This window comes from Tauraco erythrolophus, chromosome Z, assembly GCF_009769465.1.
Source record: "Tauraco erythrolophus isolate bTauEry1 chromosome Z, bTauEry1.pri, whole genome shotgun sequence".
In the NCBI taxonomy this organism is placed as follows: domain Eukaryota; kingdom Metazoa; phylum Chordata; class Aves; order Musophagiformes; family Musophagidae; genus Tauraco; species Tauraco erythrolophus.
Window position 1 is genome coordinate 29,828,460 of NC_141496.1, and position 16,987 is coordinate 29,845,446.

The 16,987-nt window shown below is 41.2% G+C and overlaps 2 protein-coding genes across 4 annotated transcripts in view; one reads left to right on the plus strand and one right to left on the minus strand.

The window, feature by feature from the left end:
• POC5 (POC5 centriolar protein) overlaps positions 1–1,468 on the plus strand; it is a 30,395-nt gene extending 28,927 nt beyond the window's left edge. Inside the window, exons 11-12 of one of the 2 annotated variants that reach the window (XM_086629409.1) lie at positions 879–1,065; positions 1,453–1,468. In XM_086629409.1, coding sequence (XP_086485535.1) covers positions 879–1,028 — 150 coding nt within the window. In that variant the 3' untranslated portion in view covers positions 1,029–1,065; positions 1,453–1,468. Of the gene's footprint in view, positions 1–878; positions 1,195–1,452 lie in introns of those variants that run through there. The other variant, XM_086629410.1, reaches the window with a different exon arrangement.
• A 1,209-nt stretch (positions 1,469–2,677) lies between these two features.
• Positions 2,678–16,987, minus strand: part of ANKDD1B (ankyrin repeat and death domain containing 1B) — a 29,733-nt gene continuing 15,423 nt past the window's right edge. Inside the window, exons 8-15 of one of the 2 annotated variants that reach the window (XM_086629663.1) lie at positions 16,614–16,712; positions 15,602–15,700; positions 13,901–13,999; positions 11,053–11,151; positions 7,757–7,852; positions 3,925–4,123; positions 3,069–3,200; positions 2,678–2,736 (exon numbers count right to left, since the gene is read on the minus strand). In XM_086629663.1, coding sequence (XP_086485789.1) covers positions 2,678–2,736; positions 3,069–3,200; positions 3,925–4,123; positions 7,757–7,852; positions 11,053–11,151; positions 13,901–13,999; positions 15,602–15,700; positions 16,614–16,712 — 882 coding nt within the window. Of the gene's footprint in view, positions 2,737–3,068; positions 3,201–3,924; positions 4,124–7,756; positions 7,853–11,052; positions 11,152–13,900; positions 14,000–15,601; positions 15,701–16,583; positions 16,713–16,987 lie in introns of both variants that reach the window. The other variant, XM_086629662.1, reaches the window with a different exon arrangement.

The following is a 16,987-nucleotide window of genomic DNA, read 5'->3' on the forward strand; positions in this document are numbered from 1 at the left end:
CAGGTCCTTTAATTTGAGCTGGAGATACTGGTAACTGTCCATGTGAGGGATGTTCTGCATTCATTTATTTCCTGCAGTGAATCAGAGCCCTGTGACAGGCTGCACACAGCTTTTGAGAATTTGGGCTCCTAAGCAGAAGTTCATATTTAAATTGGGTCATTAGGGGGTTAGAGGTTTGGTGTCAGACTTATTTCATTAAGAACAACTTCTGGATTCAGATTGTGTGACAAGTATCTGAGCTACTGTGCCAAAAACTGGCTTCTGAAAATGTAATAAACGTGACAGTTCCAGAGAAATATTCTATATACTTTTTCTACAAATAAATGCCTAAGTGGAAGTCAATGAGACTGAGTTTTTCTCTTGAATTAATCTGACAGGGGAGAGAGTTTACCCTGATTAAAAGCAGAATACTGCTGTTTATTGCAGTAAGGTGGCTAGTTTTTTGGGTAGAAAATTAATTGCTGTTAAACAAATGCAAACCTTTTCCTTTCAGAGACCACAGACTTTTCACAGACTTCCTCATAGCAAATACTGAACTTCAAAAGGAATGTTGGTATGATTAAATTAGCACTGCAGAGGAAAATTCTGAACAATTTGGTAAAAAAACAAATAAACCAACCCTGAAATAAGATTGAGGTGATAAAAGCTCAGAGTACCTAGTTAGTTGGAAGTTTAGCACTTTGTTCTAAAAAGCATATTACAGATAAGGAAGGAAAAAAAATACTCACTTTATTAATTTTTTTTTTTTTGAGAAGCGTATTTCAGTTTGCTGGATTGCAAATCTTTCTGTTTAAACTACAGCTCACTTAGAGCTATTTTCATGGGAATTTTTTGTACTGCTAAGTGTACAATCACTTATGTATCTGATTACTTTTCAGCAAACCATATCCCAAGCCACTGCTGCTAAATATCCTCGAACTATGCTCCTTTCTTCTGGTTCTACCACTGTGAGACCTGCAGGACAAGTTGGGCGAATGCTTCAGGGCCAAACTCATGCCAGTGTTCAGTCAATAAAAGTTGTTGACTGAATGAATGTCTTTCTCACCGGTGGGGGTTTTTATCAAGGTACAATTTAAACCTCTTCCCAGTCTTTTTAGGTTTGACGTAGCAATGCCTAAATCATGTATCATGTTTTTATCCTTTTCTAAAAAAATATATTTTTAAGTGAAAGTGCTTTTATAGTAAACATCTGGAGGGGAGAAAAAAGAACTTGAAATGTTGTTCTACCTCCAAACTTATTTTATTAAGATAAATGTTTTTTATTTAAGGAATCTTTTGCATACTTTTAAATAAAGGATAGAATGTGATTTTTGTCTGAATCTCTTTGTTTAGTTCCAATGTTATTATCATCTACGTTCAAGTGAAAATTAAATTTATTTTTGTTACATATGCTTTTAGTTGCTTGTGCAACTAGATGTAATTAACGTTAATTTTAATTATATTCTACAACAGCATATTTAATGAAGAATAACAGGGTGGTAGCCTTCATACCCAGGGTGCAACTTGGGCCAGGTGAGGTACTGAGTTGATCAAATTGTTAAACATTCTCATTTTCCAAGATAATGTTGCAGAACTTGATGCGTACCTGCCAGGATCTAAGAATTTGTGATCTTATATCCATAATTCCAATACCTGAGGATTCACCAGTCTGTTCTTCATATTCCTGTGATGCTCTGCAGCCAGCAAAAATGACTGCACACAGTTAGGCGTAAGACTTAAGACTAAGACACAGATCATCTTTTCGTACAAACCGTAAGATTTAGTACAAAAAAATCCTAGTTATATGTAGCTAGACAAGGCAATTCAATTATTCCATTACATTGTAAGAAAATCGCAATAGTTTTATCTACAAGACTATGAAGATAGACATTTTATGTTTTATTTTTCAGATGTGAAATATATTCAATAATGAGAAAACCTTTAAACACGTTCAGCAAGACATTACCAAATATTAATTCTCAAGACATGAACAAGAAATAGGTAAATAATTGCTAAATGTGTTAAGCATTAAATATCAAATGTTCTTTTTTGAGTATGTATACAAGGTTATGCCATGATGTAAAATTCTACAGCCAGCCACACATGATTTTAGACATGACATTTTTGTGTATTTTCACTACATAAATCAAATGCTGAAGAAGAAAGGCTCGTCCTAATCCTAGCACTAATTAAACAAAAGAAAAGCCCTGTTCAGACAGGAACACTATAATCCTAGCAAGACTCTACAAAAAAAACTGAATACCAAATGACACCTGTTTCTGGAAGTGTTGATTTACAAACATAACTTTAACTTATTAAATTTAATTTCTTTCAGGTAGGAAACATCTCATTTACATTTCATGTCAAACACAAAATAGCTTAATTTGCAGTTCCAATGCAGAATTACTGTATCAGTGTTAATCCAGGTGTAGAAATTGTAGGGAGGTGGTTCTTGCTTACAGGATAGTCATGAATTACCATCCACCCATTCACTCTTAAATTCTTTAAATCATTGTATAGCAAGCATATGAGAAAGAACTAACCAATATGTCAAGAGTGCAAGTTCTTCTAGCTTGGAAAAAGTCCTACAACTTCAGAATAGGTTTTTGTTTCCAGAAAAGATATTATTTGTATTTGAAAGTCTGTACTTTCCGTCTGGTATGTAATTCCATCACATATGCCATGTTTTGTTGTGAACTCATGAAATTGCACATTTTCTGGAGTCCATGTCAGCGCTACTTGCTGCTCTGATCTTCTCTGTAACATAACAGGAGAAAACATTCTACTTTTTACATGGTCAGACTAATCTAACAGAAGGATGGCCAATCACATTTTAACCATGTTTGCAGGACAAAGGAGGGGAGCGCAGTTTGCATGTGTTTATCTTCTTTTAGAAACCTCAGGTCTCATTTAAACTCTCTTTCTTAAGCAACCTCACCTCCCAGCAAGGGCAGATTGCTGGAAAGGAAGAGAGTGTCCAGCAGCTCTGCCCTGATCACACCTTCCCAGCACCAGCAGGGACCTCAGCACCGCCCTGCAGTGTCACAGAGGACAGTGAAACGTGCTCTGTACACCACAACACGACTTACCAGCTAAATGCTGAAATCCTGCTTCCACCAGATCTTCATATATATGCTTGACAGGATTCTGATGAGCCAGCAATATACCATGTAGCCAGATGAGCAACATTCTGTTTCCATGTTCCTTGTAACTTTTTTTTCCTACACAATACACAAAGCATGTGTCTGTGCCTGTTCCATATGCTGGAAACAATGTATTTTGTGCTTTTGCACTTCTAAAGTTCCAAGAGGTTTTAAAACCTATTCATTTACTCTTTACTTCCTTTCTCACCTAGAAGCAAAATGAAGACTGAGACAAAAAGGTTAAAAAAAAAAAAAAAATCTAGTTATATCCTAAGGCTACTGTAAAGAGGGGGAAACTAATACATCTTAATTAATTTTTTCCTTTTATTTTTACTCAACATGTGCACATATACCCTGGAGTAGTAGTAAACAAGTACAATGTGTGCTATGGAAATATTGCTTTCCCAGTATTTGAGATGCTGGAAACCAGAAACTGCTGTTTCATGGCAGCTGTGAAGAGAGAGTGTGAACAAGGTCTTCCTGTGTCACAAGGTTCCCCAGGTCCTCACTTGCAGTGTGACCTGCAAGACCCTTCCATGCTGCTCACTGCTCCTATTTTTGATTTCCAAAGACAGAGGTTCCCTCAAACCAAGAGGGAGAACAGAAGCGGTTTGTACTTCTGCAGCACTGCTTCCCAGGAACCAGGGACAAGGCTTGTATCCATTCACAGCTTGCTCTCATAATTTAATTAAGAGCAGTATGGCCAATGTGTGTCTGTGATGCTAACATAGTTTAAAAATCAACTCTGCCTTGTGTTTTTTTACAGCTTATATATTATGTCCAGCCATTCAGATATTGTTACCTGTCCATTGTTCTTCAATAGCTTTAATATGTTCATCTGTGAACTTCCAGAACAGGGCCATTTTTTTCCATTCCTGGGGTTTTAACTGGTTGTATGCTAGATTCCACAGGGAGAAACGGATTTGCTTGGTCTGTATACTATGATCTTGTTTGAAGGACAACTCAAAGTCTGACCCCTCATCACTATAAGCTAGATGTTCCTGAAAAGGAAAGCAGATGATAATTTTTTTAATGAAGCTGGGAACGTTTGCTTAGTGAGCGGTGAACGCTGTGTCCTATACAGCCAGATGTAGCTACTGGCAGGCGATTTGCTCAGTGAAGGTAAAGAAACCGTGTTTGACCAGTAGAGCTATGTGGCATATGTCTTAGCATGGATGATGTTATTAGTCTTAATAACAGAACAGAAACTAAGCCCGTCTGTGTCTATTGCTATGTCTTACTAAGTTAAATGCAAAATAAACCGCTCACTTTCTCTGTCACTTGATATGCAATAGCAAGTAACAGCAAGTACTGTGCTTCTCGGCTCTGTCTACTTTATCTGTCAGGTTTTGAACATGGATGGGTTTCAACCACAGCTCTTACTTTTTCCTCTTGCTTCTCCAAGTGCTAACCTCTCCCTGAGAAGAGGCTAGGCAGCGCTGGCATGTCGCTCGCTCAAGCTGTTCCTGCCTCTGTTCCGTCAGCTCCACTTGGCTGAAGTGGGGACTGCCAGGTCATTCGATGGCAGCATGAGCCATTGGGTTTAGCGTGCAGAGCCCCATTCAACAAAGTGTCTAAGCACCAATAAGTACACGCACATCGAACCTGGATGTAGTTTTATTGCCTGCATAAGCAAAATCAGATAGATACCAAAACTGCAAGCATTTTACCCTCCAGATTAGAAGTGGTGTTGCTACCATATGAATGGCTCGCCTGAAACAAGAGTGATGTGGTTGCTTCTTGTTTGGGCACCTCTGCAAAAGTCACGTCTAGCAGTGATATCAGCCCTAGCTAAGCAGTGCTCAAGGAAAACCCTCATTGCTAGTGTAGGTAACCTCAAAATACTTTGATATTTCATTTTGTTTACATGCTAGTCCTGTTTCAAATCAGTCTCTAACGTGAAAAATGTTTTTAGGAAGTTGTTGAGACAAGATTACAAAGCAGATACTCGGCTAAAAAGGCAAGGGCAGCATGCCGCATTTGAAAAGTGCTAAGCATAAAAAACTCCATTCCAGATTAAATTCAGAAAAATACAACAGGGTTATTTCCTAACCTTATGAGAGTCTTGCAAGGAAAAAAAAAAAAAAGTCTTAGTTCAATAACTAAGCTTTGTTATGTATGTTTAATTCCATTTTCTTGTGCAGACTTTATTTCATGCTTCCTAACACAGGGAAGATGAGGTTTAGGACATTCTACAGGACAGCTTCAGGCTCTCCCCAGTTCAGTGTTTCTCTTCTGAGGTTTAAAATTAAAAAAAAAAAAAAAACCAAAAAAAACCCACAAGCAAACAAATGAAAAAACACATTTTTCTCCTCCCTTTGCAACATCACAGCTTCTCTTTGCTGCTAACTGTGTGTCTAGGCAATGGCAGAGTGGACAGTAACAGCAGGCCTCAAATCCAGTCAAAAAGATCCTGGGCTATGATAGGATGATAGGGAAGGGCTAGGTAGAAGCAGTAAATAGAAAAAAAGGCAAAGAGAGGGAACAAGACACTCTCACACAGATTAGTATCGTGTGCTTTGTCATAGCAACATGACATTTCCTTTTGTAACTAGTGCCTTTTCACATGTGATAAGTTAGCTCAGTGTAACAGTTATCACAATAATAGTCCGAAATGCTGTTGTTTCCTGTACGGTAACACCACCTGAACAATGTCATATTCCATAGCTGTAAGATCTGAGCTGCTTCCAAAGGCTGTACTTTCAGCTTCAGGTAATGGGATACAAACACTTGTTTCTATTTCCCAACATCTGTGGAGCTCTTGCAGAAAACCATCTGCTTAAACCTCAAGCGATTCAGTAAACAATGCCAAGAGGTTAGGAGCGTTACGGGCTCTCTGCTGTCATGTTTTCTCTGGCAAGATGACTTCACTTCTAATTCCCCTTTCAGCCAGAAGAAACAACAACATACCTGACAACTCCAGCTGAACTGACGCAGATAAAATATGTGCAATACAGGAAGTTCGTGGAGGTGTTTTTCATGACAATGCGACATGAAGTGTCATGGATTTGGGCACACAGGGCTGCAGTGGGGTGGTAAAAAACGAGCTAATTCATGTGCCTGCACTCGGGTGGGATCAACGTGCTTGTACCACCCAGGGAGGCGTGTGGCTCACCTGCTAAGGACAACACTCCCTTGCAGGAATGAGAATGGAGTTACAGATTTGTGTGGTGGCTCCGCAATGAGAGCGCAAGAGCTGACAGGTTAATTCCTTCCACCAGTCCTTCTGCTCCGTTTTGCCGGCTCTGGTGCTCACAGAGTTACCTGCTCTACACAAATTGCGTTAGCTTCTTCCTCCCTGCAAGTTTTACAGTGCATGCAACAAGAGATGTCTTTTACTGCCACGCTAGGACCAGTCTGTGTACTTGAGAGATTTGGGGATTTTAAACTGTATTGTGTCAAAACTTAGCAAATTTAATCAATTCTCAGGGATCCCTGAGGTAAACTTATGGCTCCAAATAGGAAAAACTGAGCAAGCCAATACAAGACTGATATATGGAGCATTAATATGGCCTAAAATGAACCCTCACCATCCTATGAAATACCACCCTTTCATCAAGTGTGTAGGTATAGCAGATTCTTTGTTGCTCATTGCTACAACTGTCATTGATGGAATAAATAAACTTTCTCAGAATTCTAAATGGTCCCAGTTAAGACCCTGTGACATGAGACATTCCTGAATTTTCCAGACCCATTTGTGCTGGGTCTGAGTTTCAAGGCGCATCTCTAGAATGGGCCTCACCAGCAGCCCAGCTCCAAATACTCCCGTGATTTTAAGAGATACTAAGCTCAGCTTTTCTTGTTCAGACACTTACTGCCTGTAGAGCATGTACAGATTCATAAGTGATGTGGAATAGTCAATGTGGGCCAAAATAGTTGTCATCTACACTTTAATACTTCAGCGCTTTAGGGAAGGCCATCACTAAGCAGCCTACATTTAAATCATAGAATCATAGAATGGTTTGGGTTGGAAGGGACCTCAAAGATCATCTAGTTCCAACCCCCCTGCCATGGGCAGGGAAACCCTCCACTACATCAGGTTGCCCAAAGCCTCATCCAGCCTGGCCTTGAACACTTGAATAACAACTAGGGAAAGGATAGAAATTTACACAATCTGAGGTCAATCTAAGCCATGTCCTTCACACTTGTTGCTTGTCTCTTTCCCATTTAATTGACTGCATTTTGCAATTAACACACATAAAACAGAAGAGGGAGCTCCTGCCAAAGCATCTGAGCCCTTACTAGCGAAGGGAGGGACAGACAGCTGCACTTCTCCGTTTTTCAACCTTAGATTTTGCTGTACCAAAGGACGCAGGGATCAACGTGAATTCAGGTCATCCCAGCCCTGATGCTGATGGCACAGTTTGAATTGGGGTCAGAATCTCTCTCCAGCCCTTTATCTCTGTGTGTAAAGCATGATGCAGGAAAACAAGATCTGAAGACAGTTTAGTTTTGCAGCTTGTCAGGACTAAAACCTGGATGGGGTAGAGACCTTCCTGTTCCCAATCCTAACCTCGATTTATCAAGGCCAGTCTTGCAACCTGCCAAAAGGAACCACATCAGGCAAAAGGCGCTTCAAGATCAGAATTGGCTTTTCCCTTACAGTTCTCAGTGTAATGAAAGATGTCTCTTACCTGTTTCATGGCATAATACCTTTCTGCTTTAATGATCATATCTACAATGAGGGCATGATTGCTCCTTGATGCCACAGCTAGTGCAGTTTTTCCATGCTGAAAGCAGAGATCTGAATCAGAATGTTATATATATAAGGGTAAGTATATCATAGAAGAAATACAGGAGCTTCGTTTACAGAGCCTCATCCCTTTTTTTTTTTTTTTTAAAGAAAACACATTACTACAATTTTATGGCTTCAGGGTACTACAATCAAAGTTCTGTGATTTGTGTGAGCTGTATCCCCTAAGCCCAGAGGTCATCAATTTCTTCCAGCACTGAACTCTCCCTAAAGAATTTCTGGTGAGATACAGTTGCTTTCAGAAACCTCCTGCACTCAGACTGCTGTGTATTTCATACCAGCTTGTGCTTTCCAGTCACTGCTCCCAGGTTTGTGCAAGCCCAGGCATGCACAGGCTGAAAACCACCAAAAATACAATTCATTCTCATGTTATGGTTAAACCGGCATTTCAGATAGATTGGCTGGCAAAGTCGGAAACCTTCACCTTTAAGGGCGAACCTGCGTCTTTGTTTTTTTGTTTTGGATGGTAAGTGTCCTGGTTTCAGCTGCTGGAGAGTTATTTCTTCTTTGTAGCAGCTAGAAGAGCTCTGTGTTTTGGTTTTAGTCTGGGATTCGTTATGAGAAGAATGCTGATAGCGCACTGGTGTTTATAGTTGGTGCTGAGACCTCAAGGACTTTTCAGCTTCTCATGTTTTGCCAGTGTGCAGGAGCACAACAGGATAGGGGGGTAGCACAGCTGCGACAGAGGGTCCACAACTCCCCTTGTGATTTGAATTTAGACATAGGATTGAGGGCCTCAACTGCATCACTTGTTTGTATATTATCATCATTATACATATATATATTCATATATTATTAATAGTAGTATTAAATTGTTCTTATCTCAACCCACGGGTCTCTTTCCCTTTTCCCCTTTAATTCTCTTCCTCATGCCCTGGTGGTGGGAGAGGGTGAGCGAGCAGCTGCGTGACCTTTAGTTGCCAGATGCCCTCCAGCCTAAGCCATGACAGTAAGCGATTTAGGAGTAAGTAAGCTCACAGAATGAAAACAGGGTGTGGGAATTACTTTCTCCTGACAACTGAAGTGAGCGTAACTGAAGGTGATGTTTCATGGGCAGTGCAGGCAGTCCAAGGAATTAAAAGCCATTGCTTTAATTCCAGCTGCAGAGGATTCCTTAGTCTACTTGAACCCATCTCCACTGTCAGCACTTTTATGTAAAGGGTTGTCTCTGCAATTGTCTGTTTTCAGCAGATTTGCCCTGAGTGGAGCTGCCTCAGATTTAAATATTCACGGTATTCTCCACATAACAAATGCTAGACATTCTAGAAAATTAGACCTAAAAGAAGCCAATCCCTTAATTAGAAGGTTCAGTAATTAAATTATAAGGCATTTCAACTCTCCAGCTATTATCAAGTTCCTTAATACATACCTTTTAAGTTCTAGCTCCTTGCTCTGCTCAAGATCATTCTACTTAGACAGTTTTTAGAAAAGCATTACATTGGAAGCCAAAGCATTTAAATTCGATAAAATCTTTAGAGCATAGACATACGTTGTATGTGAAGAGTCCAAAGAGCAAAAGAGCTCCTTGGGTTCCACCTCTGGAAAGGCGCTCTGCATTTCGCAGGGAGGTGGAGGAGTGGAAAAAGGGGTGTTTCTGGCCTCCTGTGCTACTGCAGATGCTGCTGGCATCCTGCGTGTACATGTAGCATGGCAGTCTTGCACACAGGGAGCTCTCTGCACTATGGATCACAACCAATGACAACTATATCTGCAGATGGGAGGAAGGAAGAGCTCCCCAGAAAGCATTTCCTGAGCTGTAACAGCTTGCAACTCATGCAGATGCGTGACATGCTCTGGAGACGGAGGATGCTTGCTGCCAAGGGACAGAAGCCAGGAAAACACTGTGCAATCAAAGCAGGCTCCCCTTTTTCCTGCCTACTGTTCAGTAAGGACAGGAACATTTTTGGCATCTTAGCACCAGTTCAGTTCAAAGAGGGCTGTACTTGTGAATGCTCCCAGCGGTAGCACGGGCTCGGGGGTCATCCAGCAAACAGGCAAGGGAAAAGCAACTCCAAAAACCAAAACCAATGCAGAAAGGTGACCAAACTTGTGCGGGCTTAGAGCCATATTGTGGTAACGTGCCCTGAACTCCATCAACACTGCTGTAATACCAGCACACTATCCAGCCCAAAGGCTTCCAGGTTCTTAGAGTCAAAGCAGGCAATGAGAAGTCACATTCTGTGCCTGCCCTTGGAATATGAACAGGTAGAGACAATTTTCCAATGGCTTAATTCTGGGTTAGCCTGTGTAAGAACTACAGCTCTCCAGCTGGTGTAGGCAGGACTCTGAATGGGAAGGCTTGACTGCAATGCAGCATCTTACCTCAGCCTCCCAGAACACATCAACTCTACCACCTGCACTCAGAGCCCCCAGCCTCACTCAGGCTAGGGAAATAAGAGATTATCCTAGTCCATAAAGCTTTACTCCTCATCAGGACAGGTCTGTGTATGAAAATTACTTTTTTAGCTTACTAAGGGCTAGATTTTGCTCATGATAAACATCAAATCTGTCAATTCAGACATGAAGAAAATCAATATAGAAGTAACAGTATGAAACAGGAAGCTCGGTCCTGCAGTAATTTAGCAAAATTTGTAAAAACTTTTCAAAAGTGCTTCCCCAAAGACTCTTTGCTCTGGTACTTCTTCCAGCCATTGCCATTCTTGCTTCAGTCTTTCCAGGCTGAACATCAGCAACAGGGTCTAAAGCACCCACCTGAAAAGATCTGAGGTGGCTTCTCAGGGACACAGTACCATCACTTCCAGGTGGCCCAGTGTACTAAAAGGCAAAATCGCCATCACTGCAATTAGTGAAGCTGGCAGCACCTGTGTGTCTCCGGGTGATGAACCTGGCTCTGGGTGCACAGTTACAACAGCCACAGGCTGTCTTCCACTCTGTAAGCCTAGTCCTTTTTTCTATCAATCAGAGGTGTTTGGCAGCAGGGTTTAGCCTTCAGACTACGTAGCCTGGAAGTTTTACAGCTCTTCACTAAAACATTTCAGATTTCTGCAAGCCGCAGGTACAGCAATATTAAAAGGAGACTTCTTTTGTAATAACTAACACTTAGCTTTACCTAGGAAAGACAACGGGCAACAAGTGCTTCCTGCATCTCTGGGAAGAAAGTTATAAAACAAAAAATAGAATCACATAATCCTTGCACAGGTGAGGAATGCAATCTACCTTATCCATGGTCTTCAGATCACAGCCTGCCTTCAGCAGCACTTCCACCAGCTCCACATTGCCAAGATCAGCTGCCAGATGTAGAGGGGTTTCCTGCCTCTGGAATTAATGACACCAAATAAATGCAGTAAGCCAAACTCCCTCTTAGAAGTAGAGTGCTCACAATATGAATCTAAAGACAATTCACAACAAGAGACAGCCCTGGCTAGAAATCACTGAACAGAATGGAATCATTCAACTTTTGAGTGATCTAACTGCCAGTTTTGTTTCAGGCAAACGAGAGCATCTGGGATCTCCGCAGGAAAACCAGGCAGGAGTTCCAGCTGGCTCAGGAAAAAAGTTGCTGTCATGCCCCTCTAATGTACTGTAACCTCATGAGCTCTCTCTCTTCCCTCTTTTAAAACAAGGTGTTTTGGACAGAGTGCTTCATGTGACTGCCAACCCCCACCCATATTATTCTCTTGAGTAACCTTTTCCCTGCTGAAATTCATGCAAAGACAACTGGACATCCATAAATTTCAACAGTACATTGTGCCATAGTCCACAACAGCGTTTGTTAGCCAGCTTCAGGTCTAATCTTTGAGTCTGGAATGAGTCTCTACACAGCTGCATGTACCCCAAAAAACCCTATTTATCCTTCTACAGAATATTAGAATAAGAAATTCCAGACGAGACACCTTGTGCCTGTGCTTGTCTGATGTTTCAAGTCTGCATTCTATAAGTGGTTAGAGAACTTTTTCTGGCCTTTAGATCTTATTTTAATGGTTGCAGAGTCTAACACCAAGATCTTACACACCAAGAAACACCTGCCTCAGGATTCCACAATGGAGTCTCTCATCAGCTCTTTTGGGAATACACACTATGATCACATGACTTCACAAATTTCCCCCAACACTACACCCTACTTTCCTTTCTGCAGTAATTTAGAGATATGTATGTAGCTATTTTATGTAGCTTCAGGCATGCTAGAGACAAAGCACAAAATGTTTCTAAAAGATGTGTTCAAGAATTTTACGAAATTCCCTATTTTATATGACAGAAGAGCTTATCGTCATACTTGACTCCAGCCACAAGTGACAGCCTCTGCCTCCTGCAAAAATGTGTATAAATTAATCTTTAGCAATAAAATGATCAGTGGGCAGGGGTGAACTACAGATTTCTCAAAAACTAGTCCTTGTTACTATCATGGGGTGCATTCCCACCTGTCGTGCAGGAGACCAGGGTACATTTCCCCAACAGAGGGCCGCAGCACCCAGGCAGACCTGGTGGGACAGTGTTTCCACAGCTAAGATACAGGGTCAACGAGGAGGAGAGCTTTTCCTTGAATCGAAGCAGCTGGCAAGCCAATCTATACACAGCTGGTGCCTCAATGTCTGCCCAGTCGATTACAGGGCGCCAGTGTACAACATCCACAAGCTCTGTTCAAACTTCTGCCACATGGACCATGAGTACTGGATGTTATCTGACTCTTTAGAGGACTAGTCGTTGGCCAGGTTGCTGTAGGCCATCTCCACCACCATTAACTCCCTCAGATACTGCATACCTTCTTCTGTGGTAGTTGACTTGCCTTGCTGGTTTACAATATTGTCTTTGAGGAGACATTTTGACTTCATGCCCCCACCTTGCTGATGGATGAATACTTGCTGGCTAGTATTGGTATACCAATTACCTGGGACTACATGCCTGTTCAGGCATGAAAACCCAAACTATTGGAGACAATGATAGCCCCAGGCACCTGCCCAGCTCTTCCCACACACCCTGCTGCCCAAGGACCAACTGCCTCCAGGCACATTCCAGTGTGGCATTCCAAATTAGTTGTTTAACCTTATGAACAATAATCAAAATAAAGCTCACAACACACACTAGTATTAACAGTCTGATTATACAAGGATATTCAAGGAACTGAGGCCGTTACGAGAAGGTGGGAGAGACCCATCCAGGAGGAGTAAAAGGGGTAGGTGCCACTTATTCCTCTCTCGACAAAGCATCTCCCCAAGGCACGCATCACATGGCCTTTCACAGAGGAGTGTATCCAGTACCTGAGGGATTAGGGTGGTGGAGGTGATCTACAGTGAACTGGCCAACAACCAACCAGGCCTCCAAAGACCACCGGCACCAAGCAGAGGCCAAACAATCCTGGTAGGTGGGGAAGACAGATGCCAGCATCCCTGGGTGGGCTTGATCCACCAGCTTTGCTGTTAACCGCCAAACACGCTCACTGATTGCACCACAGAGACCTGTGACTTGACCACTCAGTGTGATGTTGTGTGGTGTGGAGCATGACTTTGGTCAGCTCTGGTCACCTGCTTGGTTGTGTTCACTCCCAGCTCCCCATGCACCCCTAGTCTATTCACTGGAGGGGCAGAGTGTGAAACAGAGGCAGCCTTGGTGCTGTGCACCCACTGTCCCGCAACAGCTAAAACACTGGTACCTTACCAGCACTGTTTTGGTCACAAACCTAAAACACAGCTCCATAAGGGCTGCTATGAAAAAAATTAACTCTATTCCAGCCAAGTGACCCTCTGCACTGGGCTTCCTTCTGACATCAATACCATTGAAACATTTCTGTCATTTATTACGCATGAGTTTAACACTCAAACAATAAATTAATCCAAATATTTTCTGAGCAGATAGCATTTTGCTATCCTCATCTTGCACAAACAATACTAGCACAGCATGTACCAGTGACTAATACATATGCACACATGCAACAAGATAAGCAGGGAACTAACTCTTCCTTCCTATTCTTTTGTACCCTGAGCTCGTAAAGAAAAAAATATATTTCAAGCCAAATCCACATAATCTCCTCTTTACCGGTGAAGTTATGTTAATTCCCAGTTTTTCTTACATGATTTAAGGAGTTTATGTCATGATTGGCATCCAAGAGGCTTTTTACTACTGGTAGATGATTATTGATGACTGCTAAATGGAGTGGGGAATTCTTCTGCTGTGGAGGGAAAATAATAAACTGTTATACTTGGGTACATTATTAGAAGTTCACTCAAAGAAGAAAGAGGTTCTTATTAAAATCTGCTCCTTGCAAAGGTGATCAGCAGGGGTTCAAGACTGCAGAAAACGCGCCTTGAGGTGCAGAGTTATGCCAGAGATGGCAGCCTGCTCCTGCTCCTGCAACACCTTCAGCAGCAGTTAAACAAACACAGCTGAGAAACCTGGAAACGTTGTGAGCACGGGGTGTGTATCAGTGTGTCACCACTTAGGAACACAGCCAGGCACTCCTCTTACATGTTTGTACCTGGGATGTGCTGCTACCCTCGGCTGACAATACAGAGGTTAGGGCATTGCTTCTGTTCCCTCCGAAAATTGGGTTTGCCCTCAGTTGAATATGCTGGAGACAGATTAACTCTGTATTGGGTAAACAGATGTCAAAATCTGCTTTCCAGGAATAAACTCTTGTCACATGTTGCTGCTGGAAATATTCTTCATTCTGAACTGATTTGCTGTCATATTTATAAAAAGCAAATTAGAGCTAGAAAGAAGCTGAGGGTTTTTAATTTGAGTGATTATTCATGGAAATAACTGAGGCGCAGGTCCAACACCAGTCACAATCCAACCATTCGCTTGGCAAGATCACTTTGCATGTTGAACATATGACTCATCAGTTTAACAATTGTTAAACACAGCTGAAAAATAATCCCATAACAGTGCCATTCACTGGTGCCAGACACCAGTTCATTAGAGTCTTCATAAACCACAGCCATTTCTTCAGGGCTACAGAAAAATAAAGCAAGCTCTTACACAACATTACTGGAAATGTTTCCAAAACGTGAGTTACAGTTTTATGAGTTGCTTCTGCAACAGAAAGCCAATGAGAACAAGCAGCACAATGGCCTGATCTTTAGGATAAATCATTTCAAGCACATCATAAATCGTTCTTCCTTGATAACATTCCACAACAGGCCAGTGATCATGAAAGATAAGTCACGAAGCCCAGACTCTATTTTCATCCTGCACTGTAGAAGTGGAAAATAATTTCCTATTCACAAAAAAATCTCAGATGTGATAAAACCTGTAACATCTAAGTTGAGACAAGATTTGAATATTAGGAATATTCTTGAATATTGAATTCCTATTGAATATTAGGAATATCTTTCTTTTTAAATCTCAAAGAATGCTGGCATGCAGATTTTGAAGGCATGTGCTTTGAGTGCAGAGGGTGAAAGCACTGAAGTGTTTATTGACCTTTATTCAAAACCAGTTACAAGTGGTAACTCTTTGCCCATGACAAGATGAAGTGTCACACAAGGATGTCTGCATTACTACTGCGTAGTTCAAGCAGGGTCCTTTGCTTGTCTTGTCATAATGCCCAGTCCTTGGCTTAGCCTGGCCACTTCTACACTGCACTGCACCAGTCTGTCCAGGCACTGACTGGGTTTGTACAACATATTGCTAATCAACATCCATAAACCTCGTAATGATGTGTATAGCAAACAAAAGTCAGTCTCATTCGGCTGTCTGTATTCCAAAGGAAGGCCATAAAAGACAGGACATGCCACACAACAGCAGAACAGTTATACAGATACACACTCACCTCAGGTTTAGGGACCAGGTCAATATTTTTATCAATAAGAAAAGTGACCAAGGATAGATGTCTATTCTGAATTGCAATCTGCAAAGCACTGCTGCTGTTCTGAAAGAAATGGTATGGACAGCAAAATCTTACATTCTTGTTGCTAGAAAAACAGCACTAAAGAGAGCTATCAATACTGGATAATCTTTCATGTGAATTTGTGTTATTGTCCCCCCCTCAAAAAAACCCTCCTTTTGATAAAATTATATAAAATGAAGTGGATCAGCAGTTAGTGTGATGTGGTTTTGTAAATACTGAAAGAACTTCCTGTTTTTACTTTATCACAACAAACATGCTAAAACCACCAGTATACAAGAGTCCTTTTCAATCTCTCTTAGATAAATTAGCATTGTCAGCTGCACCATAGACAATGACGAAGCCAACATGTCCCCTAGGCTGTTAGTTCAGTTTGACCTTTAACAAGCAAGTACAGTCACATTAACAAAATTTTAAAAATAAATCAATAGAAATTTTTCACTTAGTAATTTTGCTGAAAGAAAGAAGCTCTCAGTCTGCTGGAATGATAAACTTTCCACAGCAGGCAAGCCAAGGCTATTCAATAGATGTGAGCTGGACTGGAGTCCTGGAACCAGATGTTAAGAACAAGTTTGTCATCAGTTCAGTCATATACACTGCCAAAACGGAGGATTTTCAGTTACCCTGGTTGGTTACGTTTCTTAGTCATATGTTTTATTATTGGACATACAGTTAAAAAAAAAAGTTCCATCACAGTACTCTGTCAAATAAGTCTATGCTGTATTTCTTCCACATCAGTTCTATTCTGTTAGCGCACTCTATATTCCAAATTCTATTTTTTATCAATTAATTTATTTTTTTACCATTTCACAAAAATAAGCAGAGCAAATATACTGTCAGTACACACAGAAAAGAGAAGATAAGACAAGACAAGACATCCTTCCCACAGCCCAGGGTGTCCCAGTACCTGTGTGCTGGAGGGATACTGTGTACATACCTGAGTTAAAACATTGATGTCACTCCCTGCTTCCAGTAGAAGTTCAGCACACTTTTCATGACCTCCTTCAACAGACAAGTAAAACGGAGTTTCTCCATTCTAGATCGACAGAGAGAAAATGTCTGTTCCAGTTTAAGCCATGTGACTATAAGGCTGTGACACAAAACAGGTTAGCTTGATCAAACTTGTCCAGCTCAAGAGAAAAGGGGAGATGGTCACAAGAGAATGCTTCTAAATTAACACTTAAATGAAATGGCAACTCACCATCACTTAAGTGGCAGATGATATTTATACGGACAGATATACAGCAAGGTTTATGATACAGACAACTAGTTCATAAATATTAAGCACACTCTTCTCAAAGATAATTGCTA